Source organism: Stegodyphus dumicola, chromosome 7 (assembly GCF_044657685.1).
Source record: "Stegodyphus dumicola isolate Sdum_Otavi_A_Nest chromosome 7, ASM4465768v1".
In the NCBI taxonomy this organism is placed as follows: domain Eukaryota; kingdom Metazoa; phylum Arthropoda; class Arachnida; order Araneae; family Eresidae; genus Stegodyphus; species Stegodyphus dumicola.
In genome coordinates, this window is record NC_140774.1 from 108,473,185 (window position 1) to 108,491,762 (window position 18,578).

The following is an 18,578-nucleotide window of genomic DNA, read 5'->3' on the forward strand; positions in this document are numbered from 1 at the left end:
CTCACTTGAATTAAGGAATCATCTTTACGATTTTGCTAACAAAATACATTAAATTTTAATCTTTGACTTTAATAAACAAAAGTAATAGCTATACGAAGATTAACATGAAATTAGTTTTGAGTTTAATTTAAACTTCACATATAGCAAATGAATGTAAATTTGAAATTTTAAGGCATGATACTTTGCAAATATTTTCATTAGTTCTTTTATTGGATCGTACCCTTATCCGATGATTACTTAGATACTCAAAAATGTTTTCAATGATCAGTCAGTAGGTAGTATATACAGCTAGGGCCGGATTTACATATAAGCTACACTAGCTGTAGCTTAAAGTCCCCACTTTTATGGGAGCCACCAAAAAAATTAAAATATAGTATAAATAATATTGCGAATATTAAAATATATTTTAACAGACTTATAAAGGACCCCATATCTCAAATAGCTTAGGGAGTTATCAAGTCTAAATCTGGCTCTGTATACAGCTTATGTTGAAAACGATCTTCCTCATATGAGCTTGGTATCTTGAAGATGATCGAAAAGACGTTAATTAAAATGATATAGTTATCGAATCTCGGAGTAAAAATATGTGTATGTGTTTCTGTTTAATGCAGAAACTAGCGAATAAATGAGAAATTGCTTGAATACATTTTCTAAATATTAGTTGCTCATGTAACGTAAGTAGGAGTTTAAAAAATAAACATTGTTTAATATCCTCGTCACACTGTTCCTCCACACGTCCGCTTTGAAATGCATCCCGTTTGGAAGCGAATATATTTGTTTGGTATTCGATATCTGGAATGAGACTCGAGTACGACGAGTCCCGAACCATGCGCACTACACTACGCTTTACGCCTGTTGCTATCGCCTGTTGTTACCTCTTTCGAGAAAACTTTACGACTGCCTATGAATGCCAGTATGCCTGTTATTATTATTCAGTAAACAAACCGCATTGTAACTCTGAATTTTCAAGTGATTTTTTGCTTTTCGCTCAAATGTTTTGTAAATTCAGTAACAATGAGTCTTAGAAAAGTTAATGAGAGTAATGAGAGGAACACAGCAAAGACGAAAATTGATAGAATCACCATAGTTATGAGAAACGCAATTGCTGAAAAGCATGAAGATGGCATGAATATCCGGAACTTACTGATTGCATACTGTATGGAGAGTGCGATATTCTCTGTGATTGTGAAAAACGAAGACACAGTTAAATCCAATAACGTTACGCAGAGTGGTGACATTAATTATTAAACAAAGATCACAGATGTTCGAGCATATTTTAAAATTGCTTTTGATCTGTATATCAGAAAAAATTTATGCCAAGTATCCCGTGAAACGCTTCGTTTATGATCAGTATACATTTCGCAATTTGTACATGTATTTTAGTATTAAATAATGTTATAATAATAAAAATAACATTTTTTTTATGAGAACGGATTAGATTTGCGCTTTATTTCTTATCGGAAAATTTCGTTTTGTGTATGTTCAAGGATCTAGAAGGTGTTAATGACGTATACCGAGCTACCAAAATATTTGGTTTTTGAGAATTAAATTCCAATGCATATTTTTATAAAAGATACTGTTAGAATTGCGCAAGATAAAAATACATCATGTCAAATGAAAAGTCAATTTTTCCTCACTTAATGTGCGCTAAATAAAAATTGTACAGAGATAATAAAAATTAAAAAATATTCGTGGATAAACAAGATTAGCCGTGCAGCATTTTTCTCTGAAAATACATTTGTTGTGCATTTTCTAAAACATTCAGAATCTCACCCCAAACCTTTATTGTTAATTCTTAAAAAATATTCATCTATGGATCTGTGTCTGACTGTTTCTGACATCTTTGTATTTCAAATCAAGTCAGTTCGTCTGCCGCTACGCTGATAGCGAAAGGCGGAAATATCCACCGACTCACTTGCCAGGCTGAATAACTCCTCTGAAAGAATGATCACATTCAATTCGCTCCAACAACACTTCCTACTTTTATTTCTTTTGTCTGGAAGAGTCTTTATCTTTCGAAGGCTGTTATTTCTCCATCATGCATCTAACTGGATAAAGATTGGGTTCGAAAAGAATTTAATGGCATCGAATAGCAAATGCAATAGTGCTTCTTTCTCGTTACAACACAGAGGCAGAAGACAGAAAGAAACTCATTGTAAGGTCATATATAACATATAGGATGTTTATGAAAGGCAGTTAAAGGCTTTATTTTCTTAACTATTAGTCGTTAGCATGTATTTCAAGTTGTAAAATTTCTGTAAGTAAACTAGATAATTTTATGAAAAAACTTGCAGCGCGTAAAACTATATTAACAAAATTAAACGCTTTTTATGATCCACAGAATAAAGTAGAATGCCTAGTTAAAAATGTTCTTTTTTTATGTTTTATCAAGTCAAATGTAAATATATATATATATATATATATATATTATTATTATTATTATTAAAAGGAATTACTCCTTTAAATGTGAAAGGTGTTGTTGCGTAAGCTTTTATTTCCACTTCCAAGAGGCAATATTATAGCGATGCACACAAAGGTGTCTGCCAAAGGAAGAGATTCCTTCAAGGAGGATTTTTAAAAGGGAACTGAGCCATATGAACGTGACATACGGGAAAAATACGACAGCAACTGGCAACCAAGCCGTTTATCGGGAATTTTTTTAATCTGAATCCATTTACCAGTGTTCACCGACGTTACTTGGCTGCTAGTAGGCCAGTTGTGTTAAGTGGGTTAGCACATCCTGTTAGCAACTATAAGATCTGTGATTCAAAACTCAGTGAGGGATCATTTGAATTCTGGCTTTTCTTGTCTCGAAAAAAATATGAATTAGTTTCTTTAGTGACATTCAGTCTCTTAGTGTGAGTTTTGATGTGATAGCGATTTCTTTTTACCACATGAATTTAGTCTACTGGGAGTTGTGCCTCTCTCCATTTGCCTTTAAGAGGAAAAAATGTAAAGAATTATCCTGTCCTTCAAGAACACTCTCTTGATGTAAATGATTAACGTGACAAAGAGCAATGGGAACATCCTTGACTTGAATATCATCGAAGGAACAATTGAATTTGCACATCTTCGGTCTCAAAACAACGATATAAAAGGGTTGCTACATTTCTGCGTGAAAAATATGAGCTCCTAGAAATTTCTCGACTTGTCATTTATTCAATAGCAGTTACATACGATTTAACAAAACCTAAAAACATTAAATTTTGTTTGAAACATGCTTTAAGATATTCAAATAAACAGTTTATTTTCTAATGCTTTTAAGAATTTTAAGCGTAACGCCACGGAACATTTCGCATTTAAATTACGAAATAATAATGAGAATTTTTATCATTGACATTGTCCTCTGCAAGGATGATATAAATGCCTGTGTGTTTGTATATGAAAACATGGAGATACATAACTTACTGTGATCAACATTTCAGTTATTATGACCAAACTATTGTAGAATAAATTTTTAAACTTAAGTGAAGTTGCTATGTAAGTTCAAAATTGATAGTAAAAACTGCCAATTGTCAGAGAAATGTTGCCAAGCGGGAGATTAAGTTACCAAATGGCTTGGTTTCTATTTAGCCAATCATTTAACCATTTTATTGCCAATGATTTGCTATTCATTATGGGGGGGAAAACCTAGTTTGATTTACGTTTTTAATAACTCTATCAGCTTTGAAAGCGATCACACAAAGTTCCCTTTTCTTCAAGAGTAGGGAAAAAAATCCCCCTGAATTTATTTTTTCCCGAAATAAATATTTTTTGCAAGTATTTACATCCAACTAAGCGTTTTTTCCTCCTAATTTTAAATTGTACACAGGCAAATTCTTCCCTTTGGAGTACTACGATTAAGGGGGACAATATTGGTCAAACAATTCCCAAAAACATTATGAGCAGTTCATAAATGAACGTTTGCATTTTCTTAATTAAAATTCTGTAAAAGTATGTATTTACACGTTATTTGATATATTAAATTAGTTAAAATCCATCGCTATTTTGAAGCGATATTTTTCCTCGTCGTTTAGTGTTACCATTCGGTTAATATTATCAAAATAGCCATAAACGTAATCACGTGAAGCGAGGCTTACTGTACATATCGTTGCGTGCTTATGGGTGTGTGTGTGTGTGTATTTAATTATGGCAAAGCACACTAGGGCTATCTGCCTAAGGGGAGGGATGCCTTTCGTGGAGGACTTTCTAAGGGAAACTGGCTCGTATACACGTTACACATGGGGAAAACCACGAAAACGCCCATGCAGCCAGCCCGTTCGCGGGATTCGAACCTCGGACCGAACTACCAGTGTTCAGCGTCTTTACCGCTCGGCCGCTGGTGGGCTCGCGTGCTTATGGGCTCGTAACAGATTGAATACACACATACATCGATAATAGCTTGATAAAATTTATTTTAACAAAAGAGACATTTGTTGGTTTCTCCCCAAAGTTGACGACAAAATTAGTCGCAAACCGGCGCCAGCTTGGCGATATCTCGCCAATTTAGCGAGATAGTCATTTTCTCAATGCTAAGACTTGCCCCTGTATTCCCAGCAAAGCATCGCATCTTCAGATTTTCATAGTTATATTGGTACTTTTCCGTTTCGCCGGCGCAAATCTGGCCAAGCAGTCTTTATTGGCGACAGCATACAGTATACGCATAAAAAATGTTAACAAATGTTGGTTCTAAGAATTTTTTATTTTGAAGGCATAAACATTTTAATATCGTTTAAAATTTTGTATAAAGCCAGTAAGTAACGACAATAAATTTGAAAATGACACTAATTTAAGAATATATTATGCTTTCACGGTTCAACATTCTGATTCGCCGGTTCATATCACATGAGCCCAAGTGATCTCATCTCACGTAAACTACGCTACAAAAATCTAATTCTCTCAGTAATTATCTACATTAATTTCAAGTTAAATCTTAATTTTGAATACAAGTTTAAATGCAAGAATTATTTAAGTTTCTACGAATAGCTTACTCAGAAATTATGTAAAACCGCAGTGCTTTACTTCGTTAGTGCATTCTCATTAGAATTGAGGAATTTAACCCTTGACTTTGCCTTTTCTATATTTTCTTCGGGTGAGCGGTGTGATTGCATCCTAAGTGGCTTAAAATTACCGCGAATGGAATTAGGGCATAAAATTGAACTGTCTGGTAAAATTTCTATGTAATTGTATGCCAATATTGAAAGAAGCAATCAATCTGATAAGAAATGGCTGCGACTTGTTTTGAAAAGGAAGCGTCAAAAGTTACGAGCAAGGATATTGAGTTTGGCATCGTCCACCAGCGGCCGAGCGGTAAAGTCGCTGAACACTGGTAGTTCGGTCCGAGGTTCGAATCGCGCGAACGGGCTGGATGCATTTGCGTTTTCGTGGTTTTCCGCATGTGTAACGTGTATACGATCTAGTTTCCCTTAGAAAGTCCTCCACAAAGGCATCCCTCCCCTTAGGCAGATAGCCCTCGAGGCTTTGCCATAATCACACACACACAAAATTAACTATAACAATTGTTTGAAATTAAAATAAATAAGAAGCCAAATAAAGTCACACAGGTGGAAACACAGAGCATATACATTACGTTTGGCATTAGTTGTACCATTATTGGCGACGTTTTCGCTTGCACCGGCAAAATGGAAAATACCGTTATATTATACAACAAAAATACGATTTTACATAAAATTTCACTACAATTATTTATGTGAGTACAAAATTTATAAAAATATAAATGCACAGATATATTTGCACGCATTTGTTTTTTTTTTTCACGGCTGGAGTATCGTATTTTGTACTTCCCATTTAATTTGTCACTTTTTAGTTACATAATTTGTTGAGTAAAATGCATGGAAATGTAATTCTGATCTTCGCAGTCTGTAAGTATAGTTAATCAAATTGTTAACGTACTGTTTCTAATTACATAAAAATTAAGCTGTATATAAATTTATTAAATAATTAAAAATAATATAGAAAGATAATAAGTTCATTACTAGTTTTAAAGAAACTATTAAATTAGTTTAGATGAAGATATGCGACATGTAAATTGGTCAATAACACCTTTGTCAAATTTGATGCTCTGCATTTTAATTGAAGACGTGCTGTATAAGCTCGTTGTTTTTAGTTTGTTTTCAGAGCCACTTTTTTAACACGTGTTTCTTTTTTGAAAAAGATCTGAAGAAAATATTTTTGTAAAAAGAAGCATACTAAGTGCTCCTTTTCTAGGAACAGTCTAAATAATAATGGCACCGTTATGTCATTTTTTACTCCAAGAAAGGAAGTTTTATCTTAACATATATGGCTTAACTATATTCCGTTATATTTTATTAATCCTCTATTATGACAAGAAATAGATATAATTTCCTAATTTAAGTTTTTGGAAAACAGAGCGTTTTGTATTTGCTTTACAGAAATAGAAATATTTTCTTTTAACTAGATATAAAGTATGGTAAACAAAAAACAAAATCCCTTAGTTGCATTACAGTAAACAAGTACATGACATACACGCCTACAAAAAAAAGTAAAGATCCTTTATTAGAAATTATTTGCATATTTGAATGAAATGTGAGACTGCTGATGTTTAATTCCAGATATTTAAAAGTTCTGCCACATTTTAATAACTTTTGCGAAATTATGTCAGAAGACGTAGCTTCTTAATTCATATCACAAATTGCTTACGGTTTATAACTTTGATAATTTCAAGCAATAGGCTTCATTTATTTTCATAGTTTTCTATTTTAATATTATTTCAAAATTTTAATTAAATTTTTTAATTGGCTGCCACGCAGTAAAAATAAGGAATCTAGCACTGACATTTAGATTTTGCTGGGTTTTGACAGGTTTTTATTAAATTTTTCGTATCAAGCAAATTCTTTCGACGGGTATAAGTTATGAAATTCTAAAGAATGATATGCTGAAAAACGATTTACCAATTCATGTTTTCGTAAATCATTTCTATAGCAAGTATAAAAACATAAAACTCGATTTGCTTGCCATGAAACTTTATATTTATCAAATATTTATGAAAAAGTTCATTATTTGACATTTCGGCATTATAACTGAAGAAATATCCAGGTATTGTATTCAGTACAGTACAGTAAGTTTTCATTACTTATCACACTATCAGATTAAAATAAAGAGTTGGCCTGATCGATAGGGGTTAGCGTTGCTATATGTCCAGGTATAGGTCCTGGTATAGGCGATATAGGGGTTAGAAGTCAAAGTACGAATGGCTTGAATGTTTGAAAGTGTATAGTGTCTTTGCAGCACGGGAGCACTTAAAATACACCGTAAGCGAGAAGTGCTCGATTTGGTGGGAGGGAAGAAGAATGGGACATCTTTGGGCCCCTTTCCTAGGGGATTCTCCTTCAAAACTGATAAGCGGAATTACCTAAAGTTCTGCTGCCATCTATAAGATGCCCAAGGCCATGTTGACAACAGATGCAATCTTGCGCTCCTTGTCACGATAAAATTCATGGACTTATTTTGATGTTACTGTTAGGAAAGTGTAAGTCACAATGACAAAATTAAGAGATTTTTGCGTAAAAGTTTACGGGAGTAGTCTAATGCACTGCCATATCTGCGTTTTAACCTTTCTAATCATAAGATATCAACTTCATACCTACAACGTAAATATAAAGTTTTTTTTAACTAATTTCGTAAAATCTCAAAGTTGAAGAAAATAATGTTCTTGCCTTATAGCCTTCAGTGTAAATTCTTGTAAGTTTTTTAGAACGTTTGGTATGTTTATGCAGCTGCTTGATTCCTCATCTTTTGTAATACCATTTTACTATTATTCATCTTTTGGAATACTGTTGCTGTTGAATGTTTCTGGTCAAAATTTTCTGAATCGCTTTAGTGTTAATAAAATAATGACTTCTGATGCGATGTTTCAATTTAGTGAAGCGAAAACAGTCTGCAGGTAACAAATCTGATAAATTAGAGCTAGTAAGTACTGTAATCTTTCATGCGCTGAAAACAGTTTGATGAGAAGGGAACTGTTTGTTGAGTAACAAAAGCTACTAATTATTTTATTGAGGTTTTCCAGCTCGTTGCGCTGAATTTTTTTCAACAACATATCCATTATGCCTTTATAAGACATAGGGTTCAAAATTTATTCCTGAATAAAAAATTTTTATGAATTGTTATTTTCCTGTTAAAAGTTACTGTCTTTTCTCGAGACTCCAGAAACCCAAGTTTTTGTGGCCCATTTGAATGTTCTTAAACTGAAGCAGATGATTACAGTTTTATTTCAAGAAATCAGCAAAGCATAAAATTTAATCACCAATCAATATTTATTTGAAGAAGTCTGCTGTTATTCGAAGAGACAGGTGATGACTTTTCAGCAACAATTTTCGAACTTTTCCGATGCTATCATATTTTCGAGGCGGCCAGGGGCGATTACTCCCTAATTCATCATCAGCATCTTCATGTCCATTACGAAAATGCCCGTTCAAGCAAAAACGTTGGTACAGACGATATTCTGGGAGAAGTAATTTGAGATGTCATTTTAATAAAGATTGTCAGTTAAAGTTTGCAGGTTTACTGGAATTTGTTAAAAATTTAGTCGCAAAGCTTTGTACTAGCACTGAGTACACTGTGACGTATCAGAAGTGTAATATTAAGAAAGACCAATCGTTTTACAGTCTTGTGTCTCATATGGAACTTAAGCCACAAAGATGGAATTGCTCAATTCAGGTCAATTCAACTTAAAATAAATGCATAAAATAAAATATATATAAAGAAATAAGCATCTTGTGTGTCAGTTGGATTAACAATAACTTCTGCTACAATTCTCGTTATAAGAGTAGATATGTGTATGGTTTCGGTATATTAGTCAATGTAGTAGCTATATGTTCCAAATTTTATCTGCTACAGCCGAAAGGGGTCAGTATGGTGCCAGTCTTCGTGTGATAACGGGCCAGACATGTTCTGTAACTTCAGATCTGATAAATGCCAGAGATGTCCAGTTTGTAATTATCCGTTAGAATGACCTGGAAATAAAGGATAACAATACAGGTTTTGACAAACTCAGAGATATAAAGATGAATGTGTTTAAGGTACTGGAAATAGGTAAATGAATGGAGTGAGACTGGAAACGGATGCTTGCTACCAAAATATAAGGTACACTAGTCCTTGTTAGTTTCTTCTGCATTTAAATTAATAACTCATAAGAAGTTTTGAAAAAGACAAACTAACATTTATTAAAAGATAAATGGTACTGGTAACTTAATAGGTCTATATGTAACTTAGTCTGAATGGTAACGAAATACAGATTGCATACTAAAGAGAAGCCTTTTGCTTTTTCCTATTATATTGTATTCAAGGAGCGCTGCTGGTTTGCACATATCCTATGCTGCTAATAATTTACAGGTTCTAATTTATTTACACTTACTCGTGATGCAGCCGTCGGGTGGCTTTTATTTATCCATCATAGTGCTGAGTTTGTTTTAAAATTTCATATGTTATCAAGGCAGGATACAAAGAATGGCTTGCTGTAAAAGTTTTGCTTTTTAATAATAATCGAATGTCTTAAAGACTAAAAAGTACTACATTTTAACAATTTATTGTAAAAAAAAATTTGATTATCTGTTTTTCGATAAAAATGACCTTCTGCTTCGCATGAGAAAGTTTTTTTTAATGGGTATACATCAGATCTCACTGTGTTGTGGAACATATATTGCAAACATGTACAAAAAAGTAAAATAACGGAATATGAAGTTTTTAAGAAAAATAATTGGATATTTACTGCAATTAAAATATCTTTCTAAAATTTTTCCAATAATTCTTTTATTAAAAATGAAAAATATGTTAATTCTTTCTGCCCATGCTTTTCCTGCAATAGACATATCGAATGTATTTATAAACACACTTATAATATTTGAAATACTGAAGTAATAAATATATAAAAACTGACTCGTATAGAAAGTCAACTACTTTACATTTTCATGTTCAATGGGAAAAAGTATTTATGTAGAAATTAGCTACACTATCTTCCGTGCAGGTTCAATAGGGTTTATACATTATCCACTATTCAATTATGTTTGATTAAATATGTAGAAGGAAGGTGCAAGGATCAATTATGAGCTTAGAATTAACAATGCCATGTACTACCATCAAACACACAAAACATTCTCTTCACTTGCAAGCCAGTTCGTTTTCAGTTTTGCAGTGCTCTCTTACACATACGTGTGCATGTGGAATTCTTATTGGAATAGTAGAATATGTGGTTTATTTCCCTGAATTCCTGTAATAGTATCAATACGATTCTTTAAATAAACAAATTTACTAAGTCTTGTATCACATTATAAGGTGTTTCTCATGCCTTCGTGAAGTAGTGGGCAGAACGCTCGACGCGTATTCGAGAGGTCCGTGATTCGAGTCCCGGCTAGGGCATTGCTCATTTTTTACGTCTTCCGCATCAGAAATACCTAATGTCTCTACAGTGGCGCCCGAACAGTGGATGATGTTTCTCCACCACCAGGATTTGGCGACTGGGTCCCCTAATACCCAGTCGCCCTTTAAAAGGGGGAGTATATAAGGTATTTCTCCCAGCTTCTTAGCATGCCTTCGTGGTGTAGTAGTCAGCCCGCTCGATGCGTATTCGAGATTGCCGTGGTTCAAGTCCCGGCGAGGGCATTGCTCATTTTTCATGTCTCTCGCATCAGAGAAATACCTAATGTCTACAGTAAAACTAATTAATTTTATGTTTTTCATTAATACTTCATATTACGGGTAAGCGATAATTTCATCATGAAGAAATCTCGTCTTTATGACAATGCAATGATCGTCTTCAATTGTGCTGCTAGTAGAATTCAATACGATGCAGAAGAGATAAAAACTTAAAATCAACTCGAAATATCAGTCGCTTGTATAAAGCAGAATATTTTAAGTTTTGATTTACCTGGACTGGAAATACACATTGTCAAACTCCTCTCTGCGCAGAATGGAAAAGAAACTTGCCAATATAGTGCCCTGTAAATTTTTAGTCATTTTTTAACTGCACATAAAAATCCTTCAAAAGAATATTTTAAAAGGGTTTTGGAAACGCAGAAACAACGAAAGTAAGTGATAAACTTCAACTTACATAGTATAAAATTGCTGAAATAAAAACTAAAATAAAAACTACACGCGATAACACAATCTGTCATGTTACCTGACTGCTGTAAAATAGAGACAATTTTATTTGGGTGATGCAAGGATTCAGTTCCTGGTATATGAGGCACGATTCGCAGAACAATTAATGATACGTCCTGCAACACTGAAAGAACTGCGACAGGGCAACATGTGAATATGTCCTTTGCATTATTAGACGAATCAACTGTTCAAACAAGCACGGCGCTCTATAAGGATTTGTGCGATTTATTTACGAAATTGTGGGATATAATAAGTTTCGCTATCATAAAATGGTTAACTAGATCACTTAAGTGTACCGTGCTACTTCCCGCACAGGCTTGAAGATAAACATAACCATGGAGAGGGTGTTAAAGACCTTTTTATTTATCACAAACTGTTTAACAGAAGACACGGACTTACGTGCGTGCAAAACAGCACAGACCACTTGCGGTGAGAATTTAAAAGTTAATTTAACAATAAATTTGAAGGTAAAGATTGTGCTAGACTATACAATGCAATTTATTATAACAGGTTGACTCAGAAAATTTACACTGGCAGGATACTAACTCGATGGGCAAGAATGCGTAGCCGCTATTAAGATTAACAGTTAATGAAAAACTAGCAAACGTGCGCTTTCACTAGCGAAATCACTCTCTCTCTCTAACCTTTTCATTTCAACATTTTAAATACTCTCGTTCACCCTACTTAATTTTCCTTCTGGTGAGGAAATGCGAGCGGAAATAAAGAGAATTAGGAAAAACACCAAAATTAAAATAACTAGTTAGTAAACTAAGGGGAACCTTACAAGCTCTCTCGCAACCGCAGATTGTCTTGCACCAGGTTACAACATTCCGACAGCTCTCCAACGCATTTCACCGTGCAGATGGTGTCTTAGGCTCATTCTTTCAGCTTTGGATGCCTCGGATTACATGAAACTACCACTGCTTGTGAACTGTTGTGTTCACAAATTAAAAATAACTATTAGTAAAACTAAATAGGACCCTACATACTTGAAATCATATTTTATGCTGGAAAGAAAGAGGAGGATAACAGACCAGACCACAAACATAATTTTTGAATACGTTAAATTTGCCATGAATCAATACATCTGTATTTGTACCGACGTAGCAGCATCTGTTATACGATCAGAAAAGGATTTTTGAATTCTTCTTCATACAGAAATAAGGTAGCTGAAGTGTGGAAAGATTTTAAACCGCTCATTGGAATGAATAAAGGAAATGCCAGTTCCTTTTCCTAAAAAATAAACGTTTAGAAAATATCTGCAAAATGATAATAGACGCAATAATTTGGCATATTTGGTCGATATTTTTGATTGGCTTAATACGATCAAAATAAGTATGCAAGGAAACAATTTCTTATATTCGACAAATTTTTATGTCGATTGACAAACTATGTGAAATGAAAAAAAATTGGGGGGGGGTGGGACAAACTCCTCACCCACAAAACGAGCGCGACACTGTTTTGATTCTCTTTCTTTCCTTTCGATTTTGTTTTGTTTCGTTTTTCATTCAGAAAAATGGAGTTATTTTCCCTAGTAGAGTCCTTTTCTTTTTATTGCGCCATTAAAAACCAAAAACGAAAATAGTTGGCCACTGTTGCTTAAAACTTCCCTGTTTACTCTGCTTTAATATTTTACCCTGTTTTAACATTTATATACATTCTATTTTATTGTAACTATTCTGCTCAAAAAAGGTGTTCTGCGATATCAAAAATTATGAGAAACAGAGCCCGGCATTTTTTGTTATACAGTTATCTATACACTAACCAGTCAAAATCATATAGTATAACGATCTTCTGAAATAAAGCAAAACGTGAGCCTTTTTCACCAAAAATAATTAGTATTTTTTATTTTTTAAGGCAATAAGGAGGGCAACTGAAATGAAACTTCAGCTACTTTTCATCGCACCTCCCAAGTCACAAACACATCCATATCTAGAAAAAAAAGACTGAATGATACTGTAAGGCATTATATAACAATATAATGTTGTAATTTGACAAAAAAAGTGTTCTGTTAGTTTAAAAAGAGTAAATTTAATTGTTTTTTACACTATACTGAGACTCCTCTTCCTTAGAAATTTAAGTTAAGCAGACAGGTTGCAACTGTCCGAATACTGTTAAATATGAGATCATTATCCGAAACCTGCTTCGCCCGTACATGCGTTTTAATACGAGTAATTTTATAATAATAATGAATTTATCTAAGGTATTTTGGTTGTTGTATTATGGTTTTTGGTTTGTATTATAGCTGTTTTGTAATTATTCCTATGAATTGCTGTAATAGCAGCTCTAATCTATACTACATTGGTTAGGGCTGCTGACGGCCGTATCAATGCGTCTTAATATCACAGAAGGTTTGGATGTTTGTAATACACAGTATTTAATGCGACATGGTCGTACTTGTAAATATTAGCTAGCTGAACGTCTTCCAGGGATATTTTGTAGCATAAGACACTGAGTTCTATTGCTTGGGGAATTCTTCATCAAAACTGAGATGGATCTTCCGTTTTCTCACTAGCGTAATACGATCGACCCTTGTCCAACGTTTTTGCTGATAGAATGTCTAATGACCAAGGGTACAGGACATTCCCAACGAATGCATTAATTATGACTATCCCACCGTTTGAAATAACAACAATTATTATTGTTATTATTTCTCATCCCTTCTTATGTTCTTAAAATTTCATAGAAGCAATTGTTCTGAATTGAAGCTGCCCAGATGGGATAGTGATTAGTGAGGCTAACTGCCGTAACGTAGGTCCTGGGTTTCAAACCCCGGAAAAGGCATGGTTGTTTGTAAGCATATAGTATTTGTGTCGCGAGAAGGCACTCAAAATACTCGGCGAGCCGAAATCCTTTAAAAGACTTAAATGATAGGGAAAGAGGGATGGAAGGCACAGAGACTGCTCCCCCTTTTTTTCAGAATGCAAATTCGGAAGGAAGCTTGGTAAGTTAGATAGGTACAGCAATGTCTTAATGACCTATGGTACAATAGTGGTGCTGGCCTGGCTTTTAGCTGTACATGTGCTGAGTTTAAGATAAGACAACATGAATAATTCATATTCTCTCTGAAGGCAGTTAAAATGTAAGCATTATTTCTCGTTTCATTCAGAACTTTCATGCGCTGAGTGTACATTGTTAGAACCGAAAGGCCCTTTTTTTTATTAGTTGATACTAAATTAAAGATTTTAGATTCTATAGGTAACGATAAAGATTTTAGATCCTACAGAGCTTATAGATGCTCTAAAACGAAAAGGGCTGAAGTTTTACAGTTATCCAAAGAGTTTTATTTCCTGCTATCAAAAACAGGTAAACAATTATTATTCAGCATAGTAAAACGTAGAAAAGTAAATCCGAAGTAACTGTATTTACAGAAAACAATTGTGGAATAGTTAAGATGAATGAGCTCAAAAATTAATTTGAAGGATTGAAATTAGCCGAAAACCTTTAAATGGCGATAAACTGCAAGTTTCAGAAGGTTACTATCACGAAGAATTTCATAGGCTTGGCTGACTATGTCAGACAAACGAGCACATGCAACAACAACAGAAGGTCACTATACACTGAAGTGACAAAAGTCATGGGATAGCAATATGCAAATATACAGATGGCAGTAGCATCGCGTAGAAAATTTATAAATGCGAAATGCTTTGGCAGGGCTTTCATTTGTGTTCAAGTTATTCATGTGAAGAGGCTTTGACGTGATTATGGCCGCACGACGAGAATTAACAGACTTTGAACGCTGAATGGTTAGTTGGAGCTAGACGCATGGGTAATTCCATTTCGGATATCGTTAGGGAATTCAACATTCAGAGATCCACAGTGTCAAGAGTGTGCCGAGAGTATCTAATTTCAGGTATAACATTCCACCATGGACAGCGCAGTGGCCGACCACTTGCACTTAACGACCGAGACCAGCGACGTCTGCGTAAAGTTGTCAATGTTCACATACAAGCAACACTGCGTCAAATAACCGCAGAAATCAATGTGGGACGTACGAGGGACGTGTCCGATAGAACAGTGCGGCGAAATTTGTCTTCCTTGGGCTATGCCAGCAGAAGACCGACTCGAGTGCCTTTACTGACAGCACGACATTGCTTGCAGCGACTCTCGTGGGCTCGTGAGCATATCGGTTGGTCCCTAAACGAGTGGAAAACCGTGGCTTGGTCAGATGAGTCACGATTTCAGTTGGTAAGAGATGATGGTAGGGTTCGAGTGTGGCGCAGACCCCACGAAGCCATGGACCCAAGTTGTCAACAAGGAACTGTTCAAGCTGGTGGTGGTTCCATAATGGTATGGACTGTTTTTACATGGCATGGACTCGGTCCTCTGGTACAACGGAACCGATCATTGACTGGAAATGGATATCTTCAGCTACTTGGAGATCACTTACAGCCATTCATGGACTTCACGTACTCAAACAACGATGGGATTTTTATGGATGACAATGCGCCATGTCACCGGGCCACAATTGTTCGCGATTGGTTAGAAGAACATTCTGGACAATTCCAGCGAATGATCTGGCCACTTAGATCGCCTGACATGAATCCCATCGAACATTTATGGGACATCATCGAGAGGTCAGTTCGTGCTCAAAACCCTGCACCGTCAACACTTTCACAATTATGGACGTCTATAGAGGCAGCATGGCTCAATATTCCTGCAGGGGACTTCCAACGACTTGTTGAGTCCATGCCACGTCGAGTTGCTGCACTTCGCCGGGCAAAAGGAGGACCGACAAAATATTAGGAGGTATCCCATGACTTTTGTTACTTCAGTGTAGAGTTTTATATAACGAAATGGACTTGTATATCTGCTGACTGACAAGTTTCTGTTAGAAATCATTAATCACCAGCATGGTTATAAACATCAGGTTTTTAGGTGCAACAGCAGCAGTGTTCTAGGTGTCCTCCAATAAAGGAACTGTGTGACGTACACTTCATTCCTTCACGGCGAAGTGAAAGGAGAGAGTAAAATAAAATTTCGCATAATGATTATATAAATTTCTCTATTGAAAATCATGTACTGTAAAACATCTAACTATTCATATCCTGCATTAAATGATTTCTTATACCATTTCGCTTACAGTCGCTTTTTGGATTACTCAGAGGAAGACTATGTTGATGCATGTTACTACTCAGAAGATAAGCCAAGAAAAATATATCATTTCTTACTTCAGTAACCTGCTGTGTAAATATTTATAGAAGTTTCTGCCACTTTTTTCTTATTCAAAATCAAGTAACTCTATGGATCTTGTACTTTTCTTTTCAAATTAAAATCCTTCTGACTGTACAGCATTTTCTAAACGATTGAAAAACGTGAAATCGATAGTGTTGCGACACCCTTTTTAATATTACAGACTTACCTTTTCTCACTTCTTCATCTAAAGAGAACATATTTCCGCTGCCGTTTCAAAGATTTGAATGTTGTAAAACCCGTGTCACTAAGGCTGGACTATATGAATGTTTAGAGCAGAGTTTGTTAAATGTTTTTCGGTCGCGACCCCTTTTTATAACTGAGATTTTTTCGCGACCCCCAAGACCCCATAATATTTACAAACATTTTGTGGAACCCCATAATTATTGCCCAAATCCGGAACACGCGTGAATGAAACTATCAATTTTTTCTCTTGTACTGTAATATACTATACTATTGCAGTTTTATGTAACTTTAATTTATAATTTTAAGACATAGAACAATGTGAAAATTTTAAATAAGTAGCAGACAAAATGATAGCTTCATGTGCAAAGCAAGGAAAATGAACGTTTATATTATAAAAAGAATGCGTCGAAACGTTTTCGTTTTTTTCTTTGTCTATATTGATTTATCTTTATCTATTTTCAGATACATTGTTTAAAAATATTGGTAATTGTAAAATTATTATAATAAGAAATATCAAAACTGCTAACATTTTTGGAGAACCCCTGCTGCAGGTCCTGCGAACCCCTTGGGAGTCGCTACCCACAGTTTAAGAAACCCTGGTTTAGAGAATGATTTCGGATAGATCGTTGACGGCAGGCTTCACTCAAATAGTCTTCAAGATATTTACATAATAATTGCTGCTCACTGTCTGCCAATGGATGTGCACTGTTGACATCCACAACCGCAGCGGATAACCTTCCAGAAGCCGCAGACAATAACCAACTGCAGCGAATAACGTTTCAACTTCGTCAATTCCTCACCTACTACCAACTTAATATGTCTTTACTATTAAAAACACGAAGCAGGCATAGCTATTTCATTACTGTATGATGTAATGATGTTTCATTACTGCATGCGTGATGTTTCGAGTGCTTCTTTACTGCTTTTCCAAAATTTAATATAAAATTCATTCACATCTCTGTCGTATAATCATAGAGATGTCTTCGTCACCCTTTCCTTGAGAACAAGAGCTAGCTGCCTCGACTCGTTATAATCAAATATTAAATGTCATGTCTGTATAACTGTAGGTTCAAATATATCGATATATAAACTATACAAAGTCTCGTACAAAGTTGCCGTGTTTCGCACAGGGAAAGGTAAGCAGAAGAGTCCTAAAATTTTCATTCATTCATTATATTTTGAAAACAACCGTGTTGTGATAATGTTTTTATGTTTAGTGCAAAACTTCACCCCTAGACAAAAACCGAAATTAAAGAAAGATTTTGATGAATCTAATCGAGAATATACATTCCAATGCTGGAGATATTAAAGTAGCAAGTAAGTTTGCTGGACTAATTTCGGAAGTTTGACTAGAACTTTCTTCAGCTGCAGGAGTAAAATCGATGAAGAAGAAGCATGTACTAGCGTGATAACAACAGGCCAGAAATTTCGACAAAGTTTCAGTTAAGGAAAGTAACAAAACTATTGAGACTATCCATTGACAAAATCTGAAACCCACTATTAAGCCATTTCTTCAAAAGCTGAAGATTAAGATGGATTAGATTTGGGATCACTAACTAGAATTGAAAGATTTTTAATGAATGTTAAACGTCTTTTATGCACCTTTAGCTGATTCTTGTAGCTTTAGTATCTTCAATATTTGCTCTTTGGTGTGTTATTGTGGTTAAATTTAGTTCAATTATACATTTAGTTCTAACGAAACAGAGAGTATTTTAAACCTATTCTATGACCACTCTTTTATTTTTAAAGAATCGATATTGTACAGAAAAAGACTCTGAAAAGCAAATATATCTGTACTTTTATTCCCGAAAATGTCTGGAACAGGAAAACATCATCTTTATTTAACAGGAAAATCTGATAAAGCTGATGTTTTAAAGGTATCATTTCTCATCTTGTAATACGTAAAGGAAATGAAAACACTGAACAAATGTGATATTTTCCGACCGTGGGTGCACAAGTTCGACTTAAGTAAAAATAAAACGATACCAAAGTAAAAGAAAAGTATCATTATTGCTCATTGAAGCTTACTTTACACGTATTCTTAAAATATTAGTAAAAATCTGAAGTCACGCGCAAATTGT

At 34.7% G+C, this 18,578-nt stretch overlaps 1 protein-coding gene across 2 annotated transcripts in view; it reads right to left on the reverse strand.

The window, feature by feature from the left end:
* Positions 1-18,578, reverse strand: part of LOC118195307 (uncharacterized) — a 196,256-nt gene that overhangs the window by 73,161 nt on the left and 104,517 nt on the right. Inside the window, exon 3 of one of the 2 annotated variants that reach the window (XM_085820702.1) lies at positions 6,043-8,975. The exons of the other annotated variant lie outside the window; for it this stretch is intronic. Coding sequence (XP_085676828.1) covers positions 8,959-8,975 — 17 coding nt within the window. The 3' untranslated portion in view covers positions 6,043-8,958. Of the gene's footprint in view, positions 1-6,042; positions 8,976-18,578 lie in introns of those variants that run through there. 2 annotated transcript variants of the gene reach the window in all.